At 43.4% G+C, this 16848-nt stretch overlaps 1 protein-coding gene across 1 annotated transcript in view; it reads right to left on the minus strand.

Moving 5' to 3' along the window:
• Positions 1–574: 574 nt before the first annotated feature.
• The window catches only part of sos2 (son of sevenless homolog 2 (Drosophila)), a 47084-nt gene continuing 30810 nt past the window's right edge, over positions 575–16848 (minus strand). The window contains 15 exon segments of the mRNA XM_029460447.1: positions 575–3549; positions 3923–4026; positions 7346–7387; positions 7581–7650; positions 7652–7846; positions 8449–8565; positions 8655–8827; positions 9452–9569; positions 10373–10535; positions 10609–10728; positions 11361–11607; positions 13368–13456; positions 14728–14850; positions 14987–15068; positions 16107–16762. Coding sequence (XP_029316307.1) covers positions 3055–3549; positions 3923–4026; positions 7346–7387; positions 7581–7650; positions 7652–7846; positions 8449–8565; positions 8655–8827; positions 9452–9569; positions 10373–10535; positions 10609–10728; positions 11361–11607; positions 13368–13456; positions 14728–14850; positions 14987–15068; positions 16107–16762 — 2794 coding nt within the window. The 3' untranslated portion in view covers positions 575–3054.

Raw genomic sequence — 16848 nt, forward strand, 5'->3', positions numbered from 1 at the left:
TTAAGGGATTTTTCCTGCAGAAATGTCTTTAAATGTTTTCAGCCTCAAATATGAACATTTGCTGCTTTTCTGTTTTATATTAAAGTGAATATCTTCGGACATTTAAAGACATTTAAAGACATTTAAAGACATTTAAAGACCTCAGCTGGACAATTCTCAATACTTTGACATTTTATACACAAAACTATTTATCCACTAATTTAGAAGAAGTCCAATATTCTGACTCCAGCTTCTCAAATGAGGAGTTCCTGCATTTCTTCATCATATCAAACTAAATATGTTTTGGGTATTTGGACCTGAAAACATTTGTTAACACAAAACAAGACATTTTGAAAACTTAATTTTGAATCTGTGACGTTTTAAAACAATTAATAGAAAAATAAATCTTCAAAACAATCAGCGGCTGCAGCCAAAGATCGATCACACACACACACAGACACAGACAGACAGACAGACAGACAGACAGACAGACAGACAGACAGACAGACAGACAGACAGACAGACAGACAGACAGACAGACAGACAGACAGACACACTAGAAATCAGATTTTCAGTAAAAGAAAACGAGCAGAAATGAGTTCAGTACAAAATAAGACTGGGTGATTTATTAATCTCATCAAGACCATTAATACAAAGCAGTTAAAAGGCCACATACCATCAAATAAACGACTGCTGGATCAAGCTGTTACAGTGCCGCCGGAGGAACATCTGTCATTCTGTCGGGGCTGGGGGGGGTTAAAAACAAACACACATGGAAAACAAAGACACATTTGGCTAAACTAACGCACCAATACTGGCTTTGGGGAACGTGGGAGATGGAAACACGAGACGACGTCAGCTGTCCATTAAAAATCCTCCAGAACTCTTTCATCCGTAGTTTGATCTTCCAACACGCAGCGAGGAGGACGAGGAGGACGAGGAAGAAAAGGGCACGAGTGATTTTCTGATGAAATTTCACTGAAATCCCGCTCGTGGTGGTGCGGCGGCGTCCTCTGGTGTGTGTGTGTGTGTGTGTGTTTGCTCACGTAGAAAGCGAGTTTGAACAGTTGCATAGGACCGTTGCGTTTACAAACACGACCTAAAACAACTGCGGCTCTTCAACAGTACAGCCTAAAGTGCACAAAGTGTGTTTCTCAGAAGAAGAAGAAGAAGAAGAATTCTTCGCGATGCTCAAAGACGGCTGAATAAAGTGTGTTTATATCCAACTCTGCTTTAATGAGGGTTAAAAAATCTTTGAAAAGGAGAACAAGGCGATTAGTAGGATGTACAAAGTGAAGCACACGTCTAAGTGCTCGGCATGTTGAACGTATACTTCTTTTTCATTGCTTTAACAGCTGGGGGGGGCTTCCACTGGAGATTGTCTGTAAGTACGTTAGTGACAGTGACCTGGGTTTATGGGTTTAGTTTATTTTATCCGCCTGTAGCAGCACGTTGATTATTCTGCGAAGAGACTGAACAGATGCGGAGGAGAGTAAAATACAGCAGGGGAGGAAAACAACGTGTCGCTTTATACAAATTATTTAGTTAGTGTATACATGTTATATATACACAGTATCCACAAACATGTACAATTTCATAGTGTATAACTTTGTTCTAAACATTACATAGGCAACTTTTATTTTTTTTTAGCATTTTTAGACACCATTTGCTTATTTCTGTAAAGTAGAAAACAAAAGGAAATAAAAAGGCACATCTGAGACGTGACGCAGGTTTCAGTCCAAAGTCAAACTAAATCTTTTTAAGCAGAAAAAAACAAAGTGGGTTAAAAAGTTCCTCTTTCAGGTTATTTTTAGGTATTTTGAGCAGCTACTGCGCGGGGGAGGAGGGGGGGGGGGGGCAGCGTGCGTGCTTCCAGCAGTGCTGAGTTTAATACCAATGAAGAAGAGTTGGTCATGGGGGGGGGGGGCACAGTGTGAGGACAGCAGCGCACGTCGATCGGTTAAGACATCAGCTTTCGAAGAGTTGAGCTCGTCCCGCTGTTTGATATCGTGGCGACCTCGCTCCGCCGCTCGCCGCTCAGGGATGAAGTCTGAAACCTTCGCCCAAACTCGATGTGCAAATGGAGTGTTCTCGGGGTCAGAGGTCACCGCTGTTGGATTCATTTTTTAAAGGCAACGTTTTGTGGCTGCAGATAAAAAAACACAACCTCACGTCTTATACAGTCACAGTGTACAGTTGAGATACATGGTGGGGGGGGGGGGGGGGTTCAGTGTCGCCTCCTTTCTGCGTTTCATAGTTTAAAAAAGAAATCCCTTATCCCCCTGCATAAAATAAGACTTTGGCAACTGTTTGTTTATGAAGCGAAAACAAAGTCAATGGAAAGTTGCTGCTGTGACGGAGCGACGTCACTGAGGAGTCAATGCCCAAAGAAACGAAGCACGACGTTTGAGGCTACAGAGTCCAAGGCCCCCCCACGTCCACCCCCCCCCCCCCCCACGACAGGGGAGTGGGACATGGAGGAAAGTGAAGAGTGTGAGGGGTGAGAACAAACGGACACTCGACTCGTTGTTGTTTATTAGCTGGCACACCGGTGAGGCTTTCTCGTTGGCACAGAGGGTTTCTGATGAAGGCGGAGCTACTGATCCCCTGAGAGGGGGGGGGGTGCAGAGGACCTGGGGGGGTGGAGTTAAAGGAAACCCCTAAAATGACCCTCTGAGCATCAGTTACTCGGTTTCCTTAAATCCTTGGAGAAAGCAGTTTCTCTCCTGCCTCCACGAGAACAGAGGATCAGAAGACGTAGAACGGTTTTGATGAAGAGTACGTCTGTGAGCAGATCTCTGGTGCAGACGAGATGTCAATCAAACTCCGTTCACTTCATCTTCGTCCTGCGAGGAGGCGGGAGAGCACAAAGCTTTCTTCAGGACGTCACAGTGACGGCGTGACGGACGTACAGAGGGTGCGTTTAAAGGGGACGTGTTCCTTTAAGAGTGCGGAGCAGTGTTTTTCTTTCGGATCAGTAGCCTGGAGTCCACTGTGTCGTAGTTTGCAGGAGACAGTTTGAAGTTTGCATTTCAAGATCACCTCTAGGTGTTTAAAAAAAGAAAGATGGCAGACTCACTGGCTGCTGTCGGTGTTCTCCACCAATGAGAGGCCGTGCAGCGGCGGCGGCTGCAGCAGCAGCTCCCTTTTGTATGTCTTTGGTGGGAGTTTGGGGAGTTGCGGGCTGGAGTTGTGGCGCGGCGGGACGGGCGGAGCGGTGATGGGGACAGGAAGAGGGTAGAGGCTGTTCTGGCTGGCGCTGAGCGGGCAGCTCCGCCTGGGGATGCGGGGCGACGGCGTGCTGGGCGGCGTGTTGGGGGAGCTGGGGGAGCTGCCGAAGTCCCAGTGATATCGGCCCACGGGGGAGGGCTGCATGTTCACCGGGTAGTTGATGAAGATCTCCGGGGGCCGCTGGGGCACCGGGGGAGGCGTGTCGGGCAGAGGGTCGCGGGGTGGCGGCGGAGGAGGGCTGGGCAGGGGGCCGTCCACGGGCGGTCGAGGCTGGATCCTGGGTAGAGGAGGGGGCAGCCGGGGCGGGATGGCTGGGGGGCTGTCGGACCTGGAGCCAAGCTGAGACACAAGAAAACAAAATGATTACTAAACATGTCCGGCTGATGCAGCGTCTGAGACCTCACGGGGGGGGGGGGCTCCAGAAAAACAAGATGGCGACGGCTAAAACTCATGTCATACGAGAGTTAAAAATGCACTTCTTCATCCCAGTAATGAAATCAGCACCTGTCAAACACGCTGAGCGTTGGCCGTCAGTCAGTTTCAGGTGTGTTCCTTACATTAAGGAACATTACAAAGTAAGTCCTGAGGTTACACCATATATTCCAGTGTTCATTAGTCTAAAGTTTTCTACGTAGAAAAGTGTCAGGAGAAGTTCATTCCTGACCTTCATACACTGAGTTGTAATTCTGGGTTTAACCTTTGATGTTCTTACTTTGGCTTCAGAAATTGCGTCTTTCCTTCGCGGCGGCAGAGGAGGCGGCTTCATCAGCTCGTCCCCGAGCTGGTGGAGGCTGCCGCAAGACACCGACTGGAACTCTGAGAGCAAGAACAAAACACTTGGAGTTAAACAACAAGGCGTGTTGATAAAAGATGAACAGGCTCCGCTCACTATCACAACACAGCGATCACCAGGGGGGAGTCACAGTCTCACACAGTGTCAGTCACACACACACAGTGTCACAGTCTCACACACAGTGTCACAGTCACACACACAGTGCCACAGTCACACACACAGTGCCACAGTCACACACACAGTGCCACAGTCACACACACAGTGTCACAGTCACACACACAGTGTCACAGTCACACACACAGTGTCACAGTCACACACAGTGTCACAGTCTCACACACACAGTGTCAGTCACACACACAGTGTCACAGTCACACACACAGTGTCAGTCTCACACACACAGTGTCAGTCACACACACAGTGTCACAGTCACACACACAGTGTCAGTCTCACACACACAGTGTCAGTCTCACACACACAGTGTCAGTCTCACACACACAGTGTCACAGTCACACACACAGTGTCAGTCACACACACACAGTCACACACACTGTGTCACAGTCACACACAGTGTCAGTCTCACACACACAGTCACACACACAGTCACACACACAGTGACAGTCTCACACACAGTGACAGTCTCACACACAGTGACAGTCTCACACACAGTGACAGTCTCACAGTGTCAGTCACACACACAGTGTCACAGTCACACACACAGTGTCACAGTCTCACACACAGTGTCACAGTCTCACACACAGTGTCACAGTCTCACACACAGTGTCACAGTCACACACACAGTGTCACAGTCACACACACAGTGTCACAGTCTCACACACAGTGTCACAGTCACACACACACAGTGTCACACACACAGTGTGTCACACACACAGTGCGTCAGTCTCACACACACAGTGTCACACACACAGTGTCAGTCACACACAGTGTCACAGTCACACACACAGTGTCACACACACAGTGTCACAGTCACAGTGTCACAGTCACAGTGTCACAGTCACACACACAGTGTCACAGTCACACACACAGTGTCACAGTCACACACACAGTGTCACAGTCTCACACACAGTGTCACAGTCACACACACACAGTGTCACAGTCACACACACAGTGTCACAGTCACACACACACAGTGTCACAGTCACACACAGTGTCACAGTCACACACACACAGTGTCACAGTCACACACACACAGTGTCAAAGTCACACACACAGTGTCACAGTCTCACACACAGTGTCAGTCTCACACACACAGTGTCACAGTCTCACACACACAGTGTCACAGTCACACACACACAGTGTCACAGTCTCACACACACAGTGTCACAGTCACACACAGTGTCACAGTCTCACACACACAGTGTCACAGTCACACACACACAGTGTCACAGTCTCACACACAGTGTCACAGTCACACACAGTGTCACAGTCACACACAGTGTCACAGTCACACACAGTGTCACAGTCACACACAGTGTCACAGTCACACACACAGTGTCACAGTCACACACACAGTGTCACAGTCACACACACACAGTGTCACAGTCACACACACAGTGCCACAGTCACACACACACAGTGTCACAGTCACACACAGTGTCACAGTCACACACACAGTGTCAGTCACACACACAGTCTCACAGTCTCACACACAGTGTCACAGTCTCACACACAGTGTCACAGTCTCACACACAGTGTCACACACAGTGTCACAGTTACACACAGTGCCACAGTCTCACACACACACAGTGCCACAGTCACACACACAGTGCCACAGTCACACACAGTGTCACAGTCACACACACAGTGTCACAGTCACACACACAGTGTCACAGTCACACACACAGTGTCAGTCACACACACAGTGTCACAGTCACACACACAGTGTCACAGTCACACACACAGTGTCAGTCTCACACACAGTGTCAGTCTCACACACAGTGTCAGTCACACACACAGTGTCACAGTCACACACACAGTGTCAGTCTCACACACAGTGTCAGTCTCACACACACAGTGTCACAGTCACACACACAGTGTCAGTCACACACACACAGTCACACACACTGTGTCACAGTCACACACAGTGTCAGTCTCACACATACAGTGTCACAGTCACACACACAGTCACACACACACAGTGTCACAGTCACACACACAGTGACAGTCTCACACAGTGACAGTCTCACACAGTGTCACAGTCTCACACAGTGTCACAGTCTCACACAGTGTCACAGTCTCACACAGTGTCACAGTCACACACACTGTGTCACAGTCACACACAGTGTCACAGTCTCACACACAGTGTCACAGTCTCTCACACAGTGTCACAGTCTCACAGTCTCACACAGTGTCACAGTCTCACACAGTGTCAGTCTCACACAGTGTCACAGTCTCACACAGTGTCACAGTCTCACACACAGTGACAGTCTCACACAGTGTCACAGTGTCACAGTCTCACACAGTGTCACAGTCTCACACAGTGTCACAGTCTCACACACAGTGTCACAGTCTCACACAGTGTCACAGTCTCACACAGTGTCACAGTCTCACACACAGTGTCACAGTCTCACACACAGTGTCACAGTCTCACACACAGTGTCACAGTCTCACACACAGTGTCACAGTCTCACACACAGTGTCACAGTCTCTCACACAGTGTCACAGTCTCACACACAGTGTCACAGTCTCACACACAGTGTCACAGTCTCACACAGTGTCACAGTCTCACACACAGTGTCACAGTCTCACACACAGTGTCACAGTCTCACACACAGTGTCACAGTCTCTCACACAGTGTCACACACAGTGTCACACACAGTGTCACACACAGTGTCAGTCTCACACAGTGTCACAGTCTCACACAGTGTTACAGTCTCACACAGTGTCACAGTCTCACACACAGTGTCACAGTCTCACACACAGTGTCACAGTCTCACACACAGTGTCACAGTCTCTCACACAGTGTCACACACAGTGTCACACACAGTGTCACACACAGTGTCAGTCTCACACAGTGTCACAGTCTCACACAGTGTTACAGTCTCACACAGTGTCACAGTCTCACACACAGTGTCACAGTCTCACACAGTGTCACAGTCTCTCACACAGTGTCACAGTCTCACACAGTGTCACAGTCTCACACAGTGTTACAGTCTCACACAGTGTCACAGTCTCACACAGTGTCACAGTCTCACACAGTGTCACAGTCTCACACAGTGTCACAGTCTCACAGTGTCACAGTCTCACACAGTGTTACAGTCTCACACAGTGTCACACACAGAAAACAGGTAAAACGCCGTTGAGAACAGAAGAGCCAACACTCACTTGAAGGCGGCAGAAGAACAGGAGCAAATATGGAGTTGCTTCCTGCAAAATTTAAAGAGGGAGAAGATGATTGATTTCAAAAGCAGAACTGAATTCTGATTCTGGAGGTGTAAAATAGAAGAAAATGGAAATACTCAAGTACAGTAGAAGTACTTTAAAATGGTACTTCAGTGCAGTACTTAGTTACTGTCCACCATGGAAAACAGAAGAGGAAGTGAGGAGCGGCTGAACTCACCTCCGTAGGAGTTGCTGAATTCGTGCTCCACGAACACTGAGCTGAGGTCGGAGGACGCCGACTGTGGGGGGGGTCGGCGTGTTCGGGGAGGTGGGCACCGAGATCGATGCCGGCAGCTCCGGGTCGGTCTCTGCGATGCTCCGGAAGGTGATCTTATGTGGGGGCTCCCTCTCCAGCGGGACGGGGTGGCCCTTCAGGGTGCCAGAGGTAGACGGTCGCACGGGCCGGATCCCCGGAGACTTCAGAGTGTATATCGTCTTCCTGGGCTGCACGACCACAAACACAAACTTTATTAGAATTATAATAATGAACTGAAGCACCTCTCATGCAGTAAATGCATTATTCCCTTATTTACAATGAGGAGACATAGAAACAAAAGATAAACAACAAGAATAAGATGCCAGACTTATGGAATATAAGATGGAAAACACTTCTTAATAGTAAAAATAAGATGAAACATTAAAATAGAAGAAATAGAATACAGAGAATGTTTAACCACATTATAATAGTAAAAATAACATTAACAAAAGATTAAATTAAGAGGAACTGGAACACAAAAAAATGCTTATCAGATATAAATAAACCACACACTTAATAATATTAATAATATTATATATAATATACATAACATACGATGGGAATAAAACCCACTGAATAATACAAATACAATTTAAAATATTAAAATGTGTTGATTATAAATGGACAAATAGACTTTAAATCAACTAAAAAAACAGGATGAATTTGACTAAATATGATGAAAAAAAGAAGAAGAAATTTGACACAGGACTAAGACGAAATACAGAATATCTGACATTAACACTAATGTGCACTCGGGAGTAAAACAGAGCGCACAAAACTCCACACTTACAAATCGAGGAGCCTGCCTGCAGTGCCGTGGCTCAATATCCAGAGACGTTTTGAACAAGTAGTCTGCAAACTCCTTCTCACTCCTGTTGTCCATCGGGTTCAGGTTCTCGAAGAACCTCTGTGCAGCAACAACAACAAGACGTTAAGTTCAGGATCTACACGACACGTTCAAAGACCAAAGAGACAATGGGAAGAGTGAGCGCTCACCCGGATCTCGTGCTCCACCTTCAGACAGTAGGGCTGGTTCTGGTACTGCTGGATCTCTCCGGTGATCTCAGCCACTTTCCTCCTCTTGCTGAAGTTGATGAGCTCTTTGCCGTGACGTTTGAGGAAGTCTGGGTTTCCTTCCTCCGTCTTTAGGATGTTGGTTAAATAGATACCTGAGTATGAAGACGAGTTTCATGGTCAAGAGACGAAGAACACAAAATGAATATTAGGAACCGACTCAAACTGACCGTTATATATATTTATTTAAACAATACGATCAAATTGTTTATTCAAAACGGTATGAATTTAACTTGAAGCTTTGAAAAGTAAACTGACAGGACGCTCTTATTTTGTAGCCAAAAACTCGGAGCAGGAAGAAGAGAGAACATCGTTCATGTCGGTTAAAGTTCACATGACGATTTTCACAACTTGGATTCATTTTTATGAAAAACCTTTAGATTCTTTTGATCGTAAATAACGGACACATTTAAACTCCAAAGGCAGGAGTCACCAGCGTCTCTGGTTTACCAGGACAGGAAGTCTGAATTCATCTGCTTTCTGTCAAACAAACTCAGCGGTTGAATTGTGGAGAATCTGACGACGTGCAGCATATTTACAAACGTTGAAACCTTTATTAGTACGTACAATCTATGCATCTTAGAAGGAGCTTGTTCAGAAGTTTGAAACTATAAAGCAGACCTGGTGTCAAACTGAAACCTGCATTTATTAGTTTATTGAAGTTTTATGGTGCATGTTATTCCGTCTCATGTCATTTCATCGTTAGTAACACGACTCACCAAAGAAAGGCACACAGGGGGGGTTTATTGACTTGAGTTTTGCCAAGTATTTCTTAAAGTGGTCCTGGCTCAGCTCCACAGCTTCTTCCAGGATTTTCTTTTTCCGCTCCGGTATCGCCTGAGGGTGCAGAAGTGTTACCAGTTATTACCAGTTGTTACCGTCACCAACCGGTGTTACCGTCACCAACAGTTGTTACCGTCACCAACAATTGTTACCGTTACCAACCGGTGTTACCGTCACCAACCGTTGTTACCGTCACTAACAGTTGTTACCGTCACCAACAATTGTTACCGTTACCAACCGGTGTTACCGTCACCAACCGTTGGTGGTAACAGTTGTTAACAGTTATTAACAGTCAAAACAACAAACATCAGATGTTAACAAAATGCTAATTGTTGTGACAAAAAGGCCAAATGTATAAAAAAAACAAGCTTCAGCAGCTGGATACAAGCAGTTCTTTCTCTTAGGTAAAAATAAATGTATAAATCTAATCTACTCACAAACCTATTCACGTTATAAAAAGGTAAAACTTAAATGATGATTTACAATAGAAGAAGTGTTTTACTACATTTTAACAAAGTTATAATATCCTAAACTCTGTATGTCCAAATAAATCTAAATGCAGTTAAATTCAAAATATAAATAAAATACATTTGAACTGCTTCTGGAACAGTGAGTATGTTAGCATGCTTATTATTAGCCTGTTAGCATGCTAATGTTACTTTAATGTTGACTTTTCATTGCACTCCTGTAACATTCTTTTTCCTTGTCAAACCCTGGCACCTACATTACCCACAATGCAACCTAACTGGCAACAGTTGGGTCAGAGTCAGGTGTGTTATAAAATAATTCACCCTCTAGAAATGTAGTCTGGATCCAAAATGAGCAAAGTACGGATTACCCTTTAAGACTTCACTCACCTCGAAGGTGTGGTCCAGCCTGTAGACTGGCACAGAGTTGATGGCGCTGACGACCTCCAGCACGCCGTTAAAGTTGTTGAGCTCCTGGAAAACCTGCAGAATCTCTATGACGCGAGACAACACGGCCACCCTCTCCTCCAGGTTCATCGTCTCCACAATACACCTGGCAAACACACGCACGGTTACAGAAATTTAAATCTACTTATTTATTTAAATATTATATATTAGAGACTCACTTCTCGAACCACAGCGTGAGGTTGGTGGTGTGGCGGATCATGCGGAGCAGGTTGGGCGAGTTCTTCTCTTTGTCCTCTTTGGTCCAGACGCTGCCGACGAGCTCGGACGGCCGCACAGCTCTGTGGAGGAGGAGGGTATATTATTATTATTATTATTATTTTAAGTACAGGGAAACAACAAGTGCATCTAAACCTGCATGCATTGAAACATTCACTGTATTAAACGTCTTCTCTCCAGTAATTATTTTATTCATCTGGATCAACAATAACGATTGTTTTCATCGTCCATCAATGTTTTCTTCTATAAAATGTCAGAAAGTGGTGAGAAATGTCCACAGTTGTGTCTTTACGGTACATTATAGAATATTTGAGGGTGAAAACAGCATTTAAAGACACTTCTGCATTAAAATAAACGATAATTAAAACTTTTGGCGATTATTCTTTCTGTCGATGGAATTATCTGTTAGTCGACTGATTCTGGTCCAAACTCTACGGCTCTCCTGTTGCATGCTGGACCTTTTTATCTGCTCGTTTCCCGTCTGCCTCTTCACTACCGACTGTCATGTTTTAAAACAGTAAAAGTTCATCGTTGGCGATATGGAGAAAATGAAACACCGTGATATTGATTTTGACTGTTGGTGCTTTAACTAAATATTTACACGAAGAGATGTTTGATAATCATCAGTAATGTGGATATAAGAGGTTAAAGGTAGAGCAGGAACACGAGTCGCTCTGATGTAAAGTCTTCTCACCTGTAGAGCTCCGACTCCAGCAGAGTCAGCTGGCGAGCGATCTCTATCGGATGCAGCGTCATGAGGTCGAAGGTGTCCAGCTGACCGGCTCTGCAGATGTGCCACTCGATGGGCGGCGGCGGGCTCTCGAAGGTGATGTTGTGGCTCACGCCGTTTGACTGCGTCTGCAGCTTCCTCTTTATGATCTTATTGATGGACTCCACCCACTTTCTCATAGACTTTCCTGAACGAGGAACACGACGTGTGAAAGTTACATCACAGCTTCACTTTGACACACAAATACATAATATAATATATAATAACACATGTTGTATGATACAGGAGAGACTCACAGCTGGTCAGCATGAAATATTATTCAGAAACACACTCTCACACGTAGAGACTGTGGACTTTAAATAATATATAAAATAATAAGATGCTTTAACAAATGAGGTATGAAAACTGTAAGTGTATATACTTTTTTATTTGGGATTTCTTTTATTTTGTTTATTAAGAAGAAGACAAAAGAAGACAGAAGAAGAAGACAAAAGAAGAAGAAGAAGAAGAAGACAAAAGAAGAAGAAGACAAAAGAAGAAGAAGACAAAAGAAGAAGACAAAAGAAGAAGAAGACAAAAGAAGAAGAAGACAAAAGAAGAAGAAGACAAAAGAAGAAAAGAAGAAGAAGACAAAAGATAAGAAGACAAAAGAAGAAGAAGAAGAAGAAGAAGAAGACAAAAGAAGACAAAAGAAGAAGAAGAAGACAAAAGAAGAAGAAGAAAAGACAAAAGAAGAAGAAGAAGACAAAAGAAGAAGAAGAAGAAGACAAAAATAAAATAAGAAGAAATAAAACAAATAAGAATAAGAAGACAAAGAATAAAATAATAAAATAATATAATAATAATACAAAAGATAAAATAATATAAGACAAAATAATAAGAATAATACAAATAATAATACAAAATAAGATAATAATAATAATACAAATAGAATAATACAAATAATAAATACTAATAATAATATAACAAATAATATATATACAAAATATAATAATAAGAAGAGAATAAGAAGAATACAAAATAATAATATAAACAAAATAATAATATAATAATAATATACAAAATAATAAGACAAATAATAATAAAGAATACAAATAATAATAATAATACAAATATAATAATAATAATAAGAATACAAATAATAATAATAATACGACAAAATAATAATAAATAATACAAAATAATAATAATACAAAATAATAAATAATACAAAATAATAATAATACAAAATAATAATAAGACAAATAATACAAATAATAATACAATAATAATACAAAATACAAAATAATAATACAAATACAAAATAATAAAATACAAAATAATAATAACAAAAGAGAATAATACAAAAAATAATAATAAGAATACACAAATAATAATAATAATATATAATAATATACAAATAATAATAATAATCAAATAATAATAAAATAATAATAAAATACAAAATAATAATAATAATATAATACAAATAATAATAATACAAAATATACAAAATATAATACAAATAATAATAATACAAAAAATACAAATAATAGAATATACAAAATAAATAATAAAAATAAATAATACAAAATAATAATAATACAAATAAAATAATAATAATAAATAAGAAAGAATAATAATATAATAATAATACAATAATAATAATAATACAGTAATAATAATAATAATAAAATATAATAAATAATAATACATAATAAAATAATAAAATAAATAATAAACAATAATAATAAAAATAAAAAAAAAATAATAATACAAAATAATAATAATAAATAATAATACAAAATAATAAAATACAAAAAATAATAATAAAATATAATAATACAAAATAATAATAATAATAATAATAATAATAATAATAATAATAAGAAAAGAATAATAAGATCATAATAATAATAATAATAATAAATAATAAAGATAATACATAAGTTATCATCTCTCACCGTCTCATCTTGAAACTTGCTGGTTATGGTATTCCTCTAATCGACTCCTCAGCTCCGGGATCGTCTCGAAGTTCGTAGAAATGATGTTCAACCCACTGACGGAAAACGTTGAGAACCCTGCGAAGCAAAGACACGTCCACAGTATTAACTCATCATAAGTGTCGTCCTCCACACGGATTCATAAGACACTTCAAAACATTTCTCTGATCGACAGAAAAACAATCGATAATCGATTAATCGTTAAAGTAACTCTTCCGTTAGGCTGCTTTTCTGTTTCACATCAGATTAAAGGGACAAAACAAGACATTTAAAGACGTCAGTGTGGACTCTAATGGAACGTCTGGAGAAGTAGAATTAGTCATCATTAGTGTCTCCTGCAGCTGGTACTTTATATCACCCAAGAAATCCAAATAATAGATGACCTGAAGGAGAAGTTTGTAGAAGAGACATTTTGCTAAACGTACGTCAGCTCAGGTTTTAAAGAGCGTACATTTAAAAACAGCAGGAAGTGTTATTGTGCTTTGTCCTGGATTTAAAGGACCACATTGACTTGTTTATAACAAAGCGACCACCTAAAGACCGTTTCCTCTCGAACACCGGCCTTCGTGTTATCGGTGTTTACAGTTTGTTGCCCGACTCTCAGACTCGTTCTGCCTCCTGCAGTACAGACGGCACGTGTGAGCCGAGGACTTCACACAAAGTGTTTGAACTGGATTTTATTGCAGCTGCTCTTCACTGCGGTCAGTTTTAATGGGACTCACTGACGGAACTGTTCCTGCCGGTTCCTCCTTATAAGGACACAAAGAGGAATACTAAAGTGGCTCTGCGGCTCGGAGCGCGCAGCCTTAACGGGAGACGAAGACGAACCTGCATCTTCAAACTCAGATGTGAAAACGGGTGGTGATGGTCTAGAGGTACGCCTTCCAAACAAAACACTAGAGGGTCGGGAGTTCAATACCAGGCTGCCACCTTTGTACCCCTGAGCTGCTCCAGAGAGACTGTCCCTGTACTTCGTTCACTGTAAGGCGCTCTGGATAAGAGCGTCCGCTCAATGTCCTGTAATGTAATTTGGCTTCACTATAATAAGATTTAAAGAATGTCAATACCTTTTATATTAAATATTCATATTTCCAATGCAGATCACATTTACCTTTGTGTCGGGAGAAATGAGTCTAAAGCTGCTTAAAGTCCAACGACTTCTCACAAAACATTAGTGAAAAGTAACATTTAAGTGTTTTTCAGGTCATCTGTGAGGTCAGTGACCTTTGACCGCCACATTTAAAACATTTTATATGCCTCCAGGCGCTCCTGAGATAACGGGAAGCGGACGGAGGAATACTCAAAGTGGGCCTTCCCTGAGTTTCCACCATCACTGCAGTAGTTTGTACCTGAGTTGGACCGGCTGCACATATTCCTTCCGAAATCTCTGGAGCTCGGCCGCCATTGGCTGGTCACCGTTCCAGAGAGCCTGCCGGTCCTCCTCGGTCGGTTCTGGCTCGGGGATCTCAATCCTGAGGAAGATAATAAATCACATGGACGATATTTAAAGACGTCGAGGCAGCCACAACATCTCAGAGTTATGTGAAGACGGATTGTTCTTATGGCTCAGATATCAATAAACTGAGTAATGTTGCGTTGACACTGTACCTGTCAATCAGCAGGGTGAGAAGCTCCTGTGGTTTGCAGAATGATCGGTATGTTGTAAGAAACGTGCGCACAAAGTTAGGATCTACGAACAGATGAGAGAGATTAATAACGAAACATCAAACTGTGAACTTTGCAAAGTAAACTTTGAGTTCAAATTAAACGAAGAATCAAAAAACAGAAAAGTCTTGATGGAAGGAAGTAAATGTCTGAAAACATCCGTTTACCACACACACACACACACACACACCCACCTGCACACACCTCCACCTCCACTTACACACACACCCACCTGCACACACACACACACCTCCACCTCCACTTGCACACGCACACACACACCTCCACCTCCACTTGCACACGCACACACACACACCTCCACCTGCACACACACACACCTCCACCTGCACACACACACACCTCCACCTGCACACACACACACACACACACTTCCACTTGCGCACACACACCTGCACACACACACAACCTGCACACACACCTCCACCTGCACACACACCTCCACCTGCACACACACCTCCACACACACACACCTACACCTCCACCTGCATACACCTCCACACACACACACACACACACACACACACCTCCACACACACACACACCTGCACATATCCACACACACACCTCCACCTGCACACACACACACACACCTGCACACACACACCTCCACACCTCCCCACACACACCTCCACACCTCCCCACACACACCTCCACACACACAGATCCACCTGCACACACCTACACACACACACACACACACACACACACACACACACCTCCACCTCCACACGCACGCCTCCACACACACACGCACGCCTCCACACACACACACGTACGCCTCCACCTACACACGCCTCCACACGCCTCCACACACACGCCTCCACACACACGCCTCCACACACCCCACACACACACACACACACACACACACACACACACACACACACACACACAAGTTGTGAGAACTTTTGTAAACAGATGTTTTCAGACTCATTTACTTCATTCATCAAAACGTTTGTTTTAATTCTTGGTTCTCCGTGACGCAGGAGGAAACCCACGAGGGAACTGACCCAGGATCAGCTTTAATATTTAAGATGCTTACCAGCATACATGTGGTAGGTGAGCCTCTCTATGAGCTTGACCACAGTGCCGGCCTTTATGATGGGGATTCCTGTTTTGCTCTGCACTTTGTCCTCAAACACAATATTCTCCTCAGAGTCCTGCACAGCAAAGCGGTAAACCTCCGGGGAGGGCAGTCTTAGAGGATGCGCCTGCTCCTCGTGCTGCAGCACTGTGTCCAACATGCGATCCAAAGTGGAGCGGTACTGCAGAGTCACCAGCCCCGCCATCCACGCCGCCTTCTCCTCTGCTGTCCGTGCGCAGAAAACAGCACAGTTCTCATCTTTTCCTATCAGTTCAAAGGCGTGCCGCAGCTCAGCGGAGTCCTCGCGGTCCACGATGCGGATCTTCCTCAGCACAAACTTCTCCTTCAGGCGGTACTCCGCCCCGCTGCCCGAACCCGGGAGCCGCGAGCTCTGATTGGCCTTGCAACTTATCATCAGGCCGTCAAACAGGAAGTTGTGTCTCTCGTGCTTGGCGCCGGCTCGTAAAAGCGGACCCTCCAGGATGAACTCGCTGCAGCACTGACCGATGTCTTTGCCCTCCCAGCCGTCGATGCTCTTCTGAATCTCGTTCATGCGTTTGATGGCCAGTTGTTTGCTACGAACCTGCCGGCTGTACAGGCGGTACATGGGCTCACTGTGGGGGTGAAAGTGACAGTCGTCACATTATCACACAAAGCTTTAGTTATTTTATGAATTATTTATATTTGAAATTGGGAAGTT

Source organism: Cottoperca gobio, chromosome 22 (assembly GCF_900634415.1).
Source record: "Cottoperca gobio chromosome 22, fCotGob3.1, whole genome shotgun sequence".
NCBI lineage: Eukaryota > Metazoa > Chordata > Actinopteri > Perciformes > Bovichtidae > Cottoperca > Cottoperca gobio.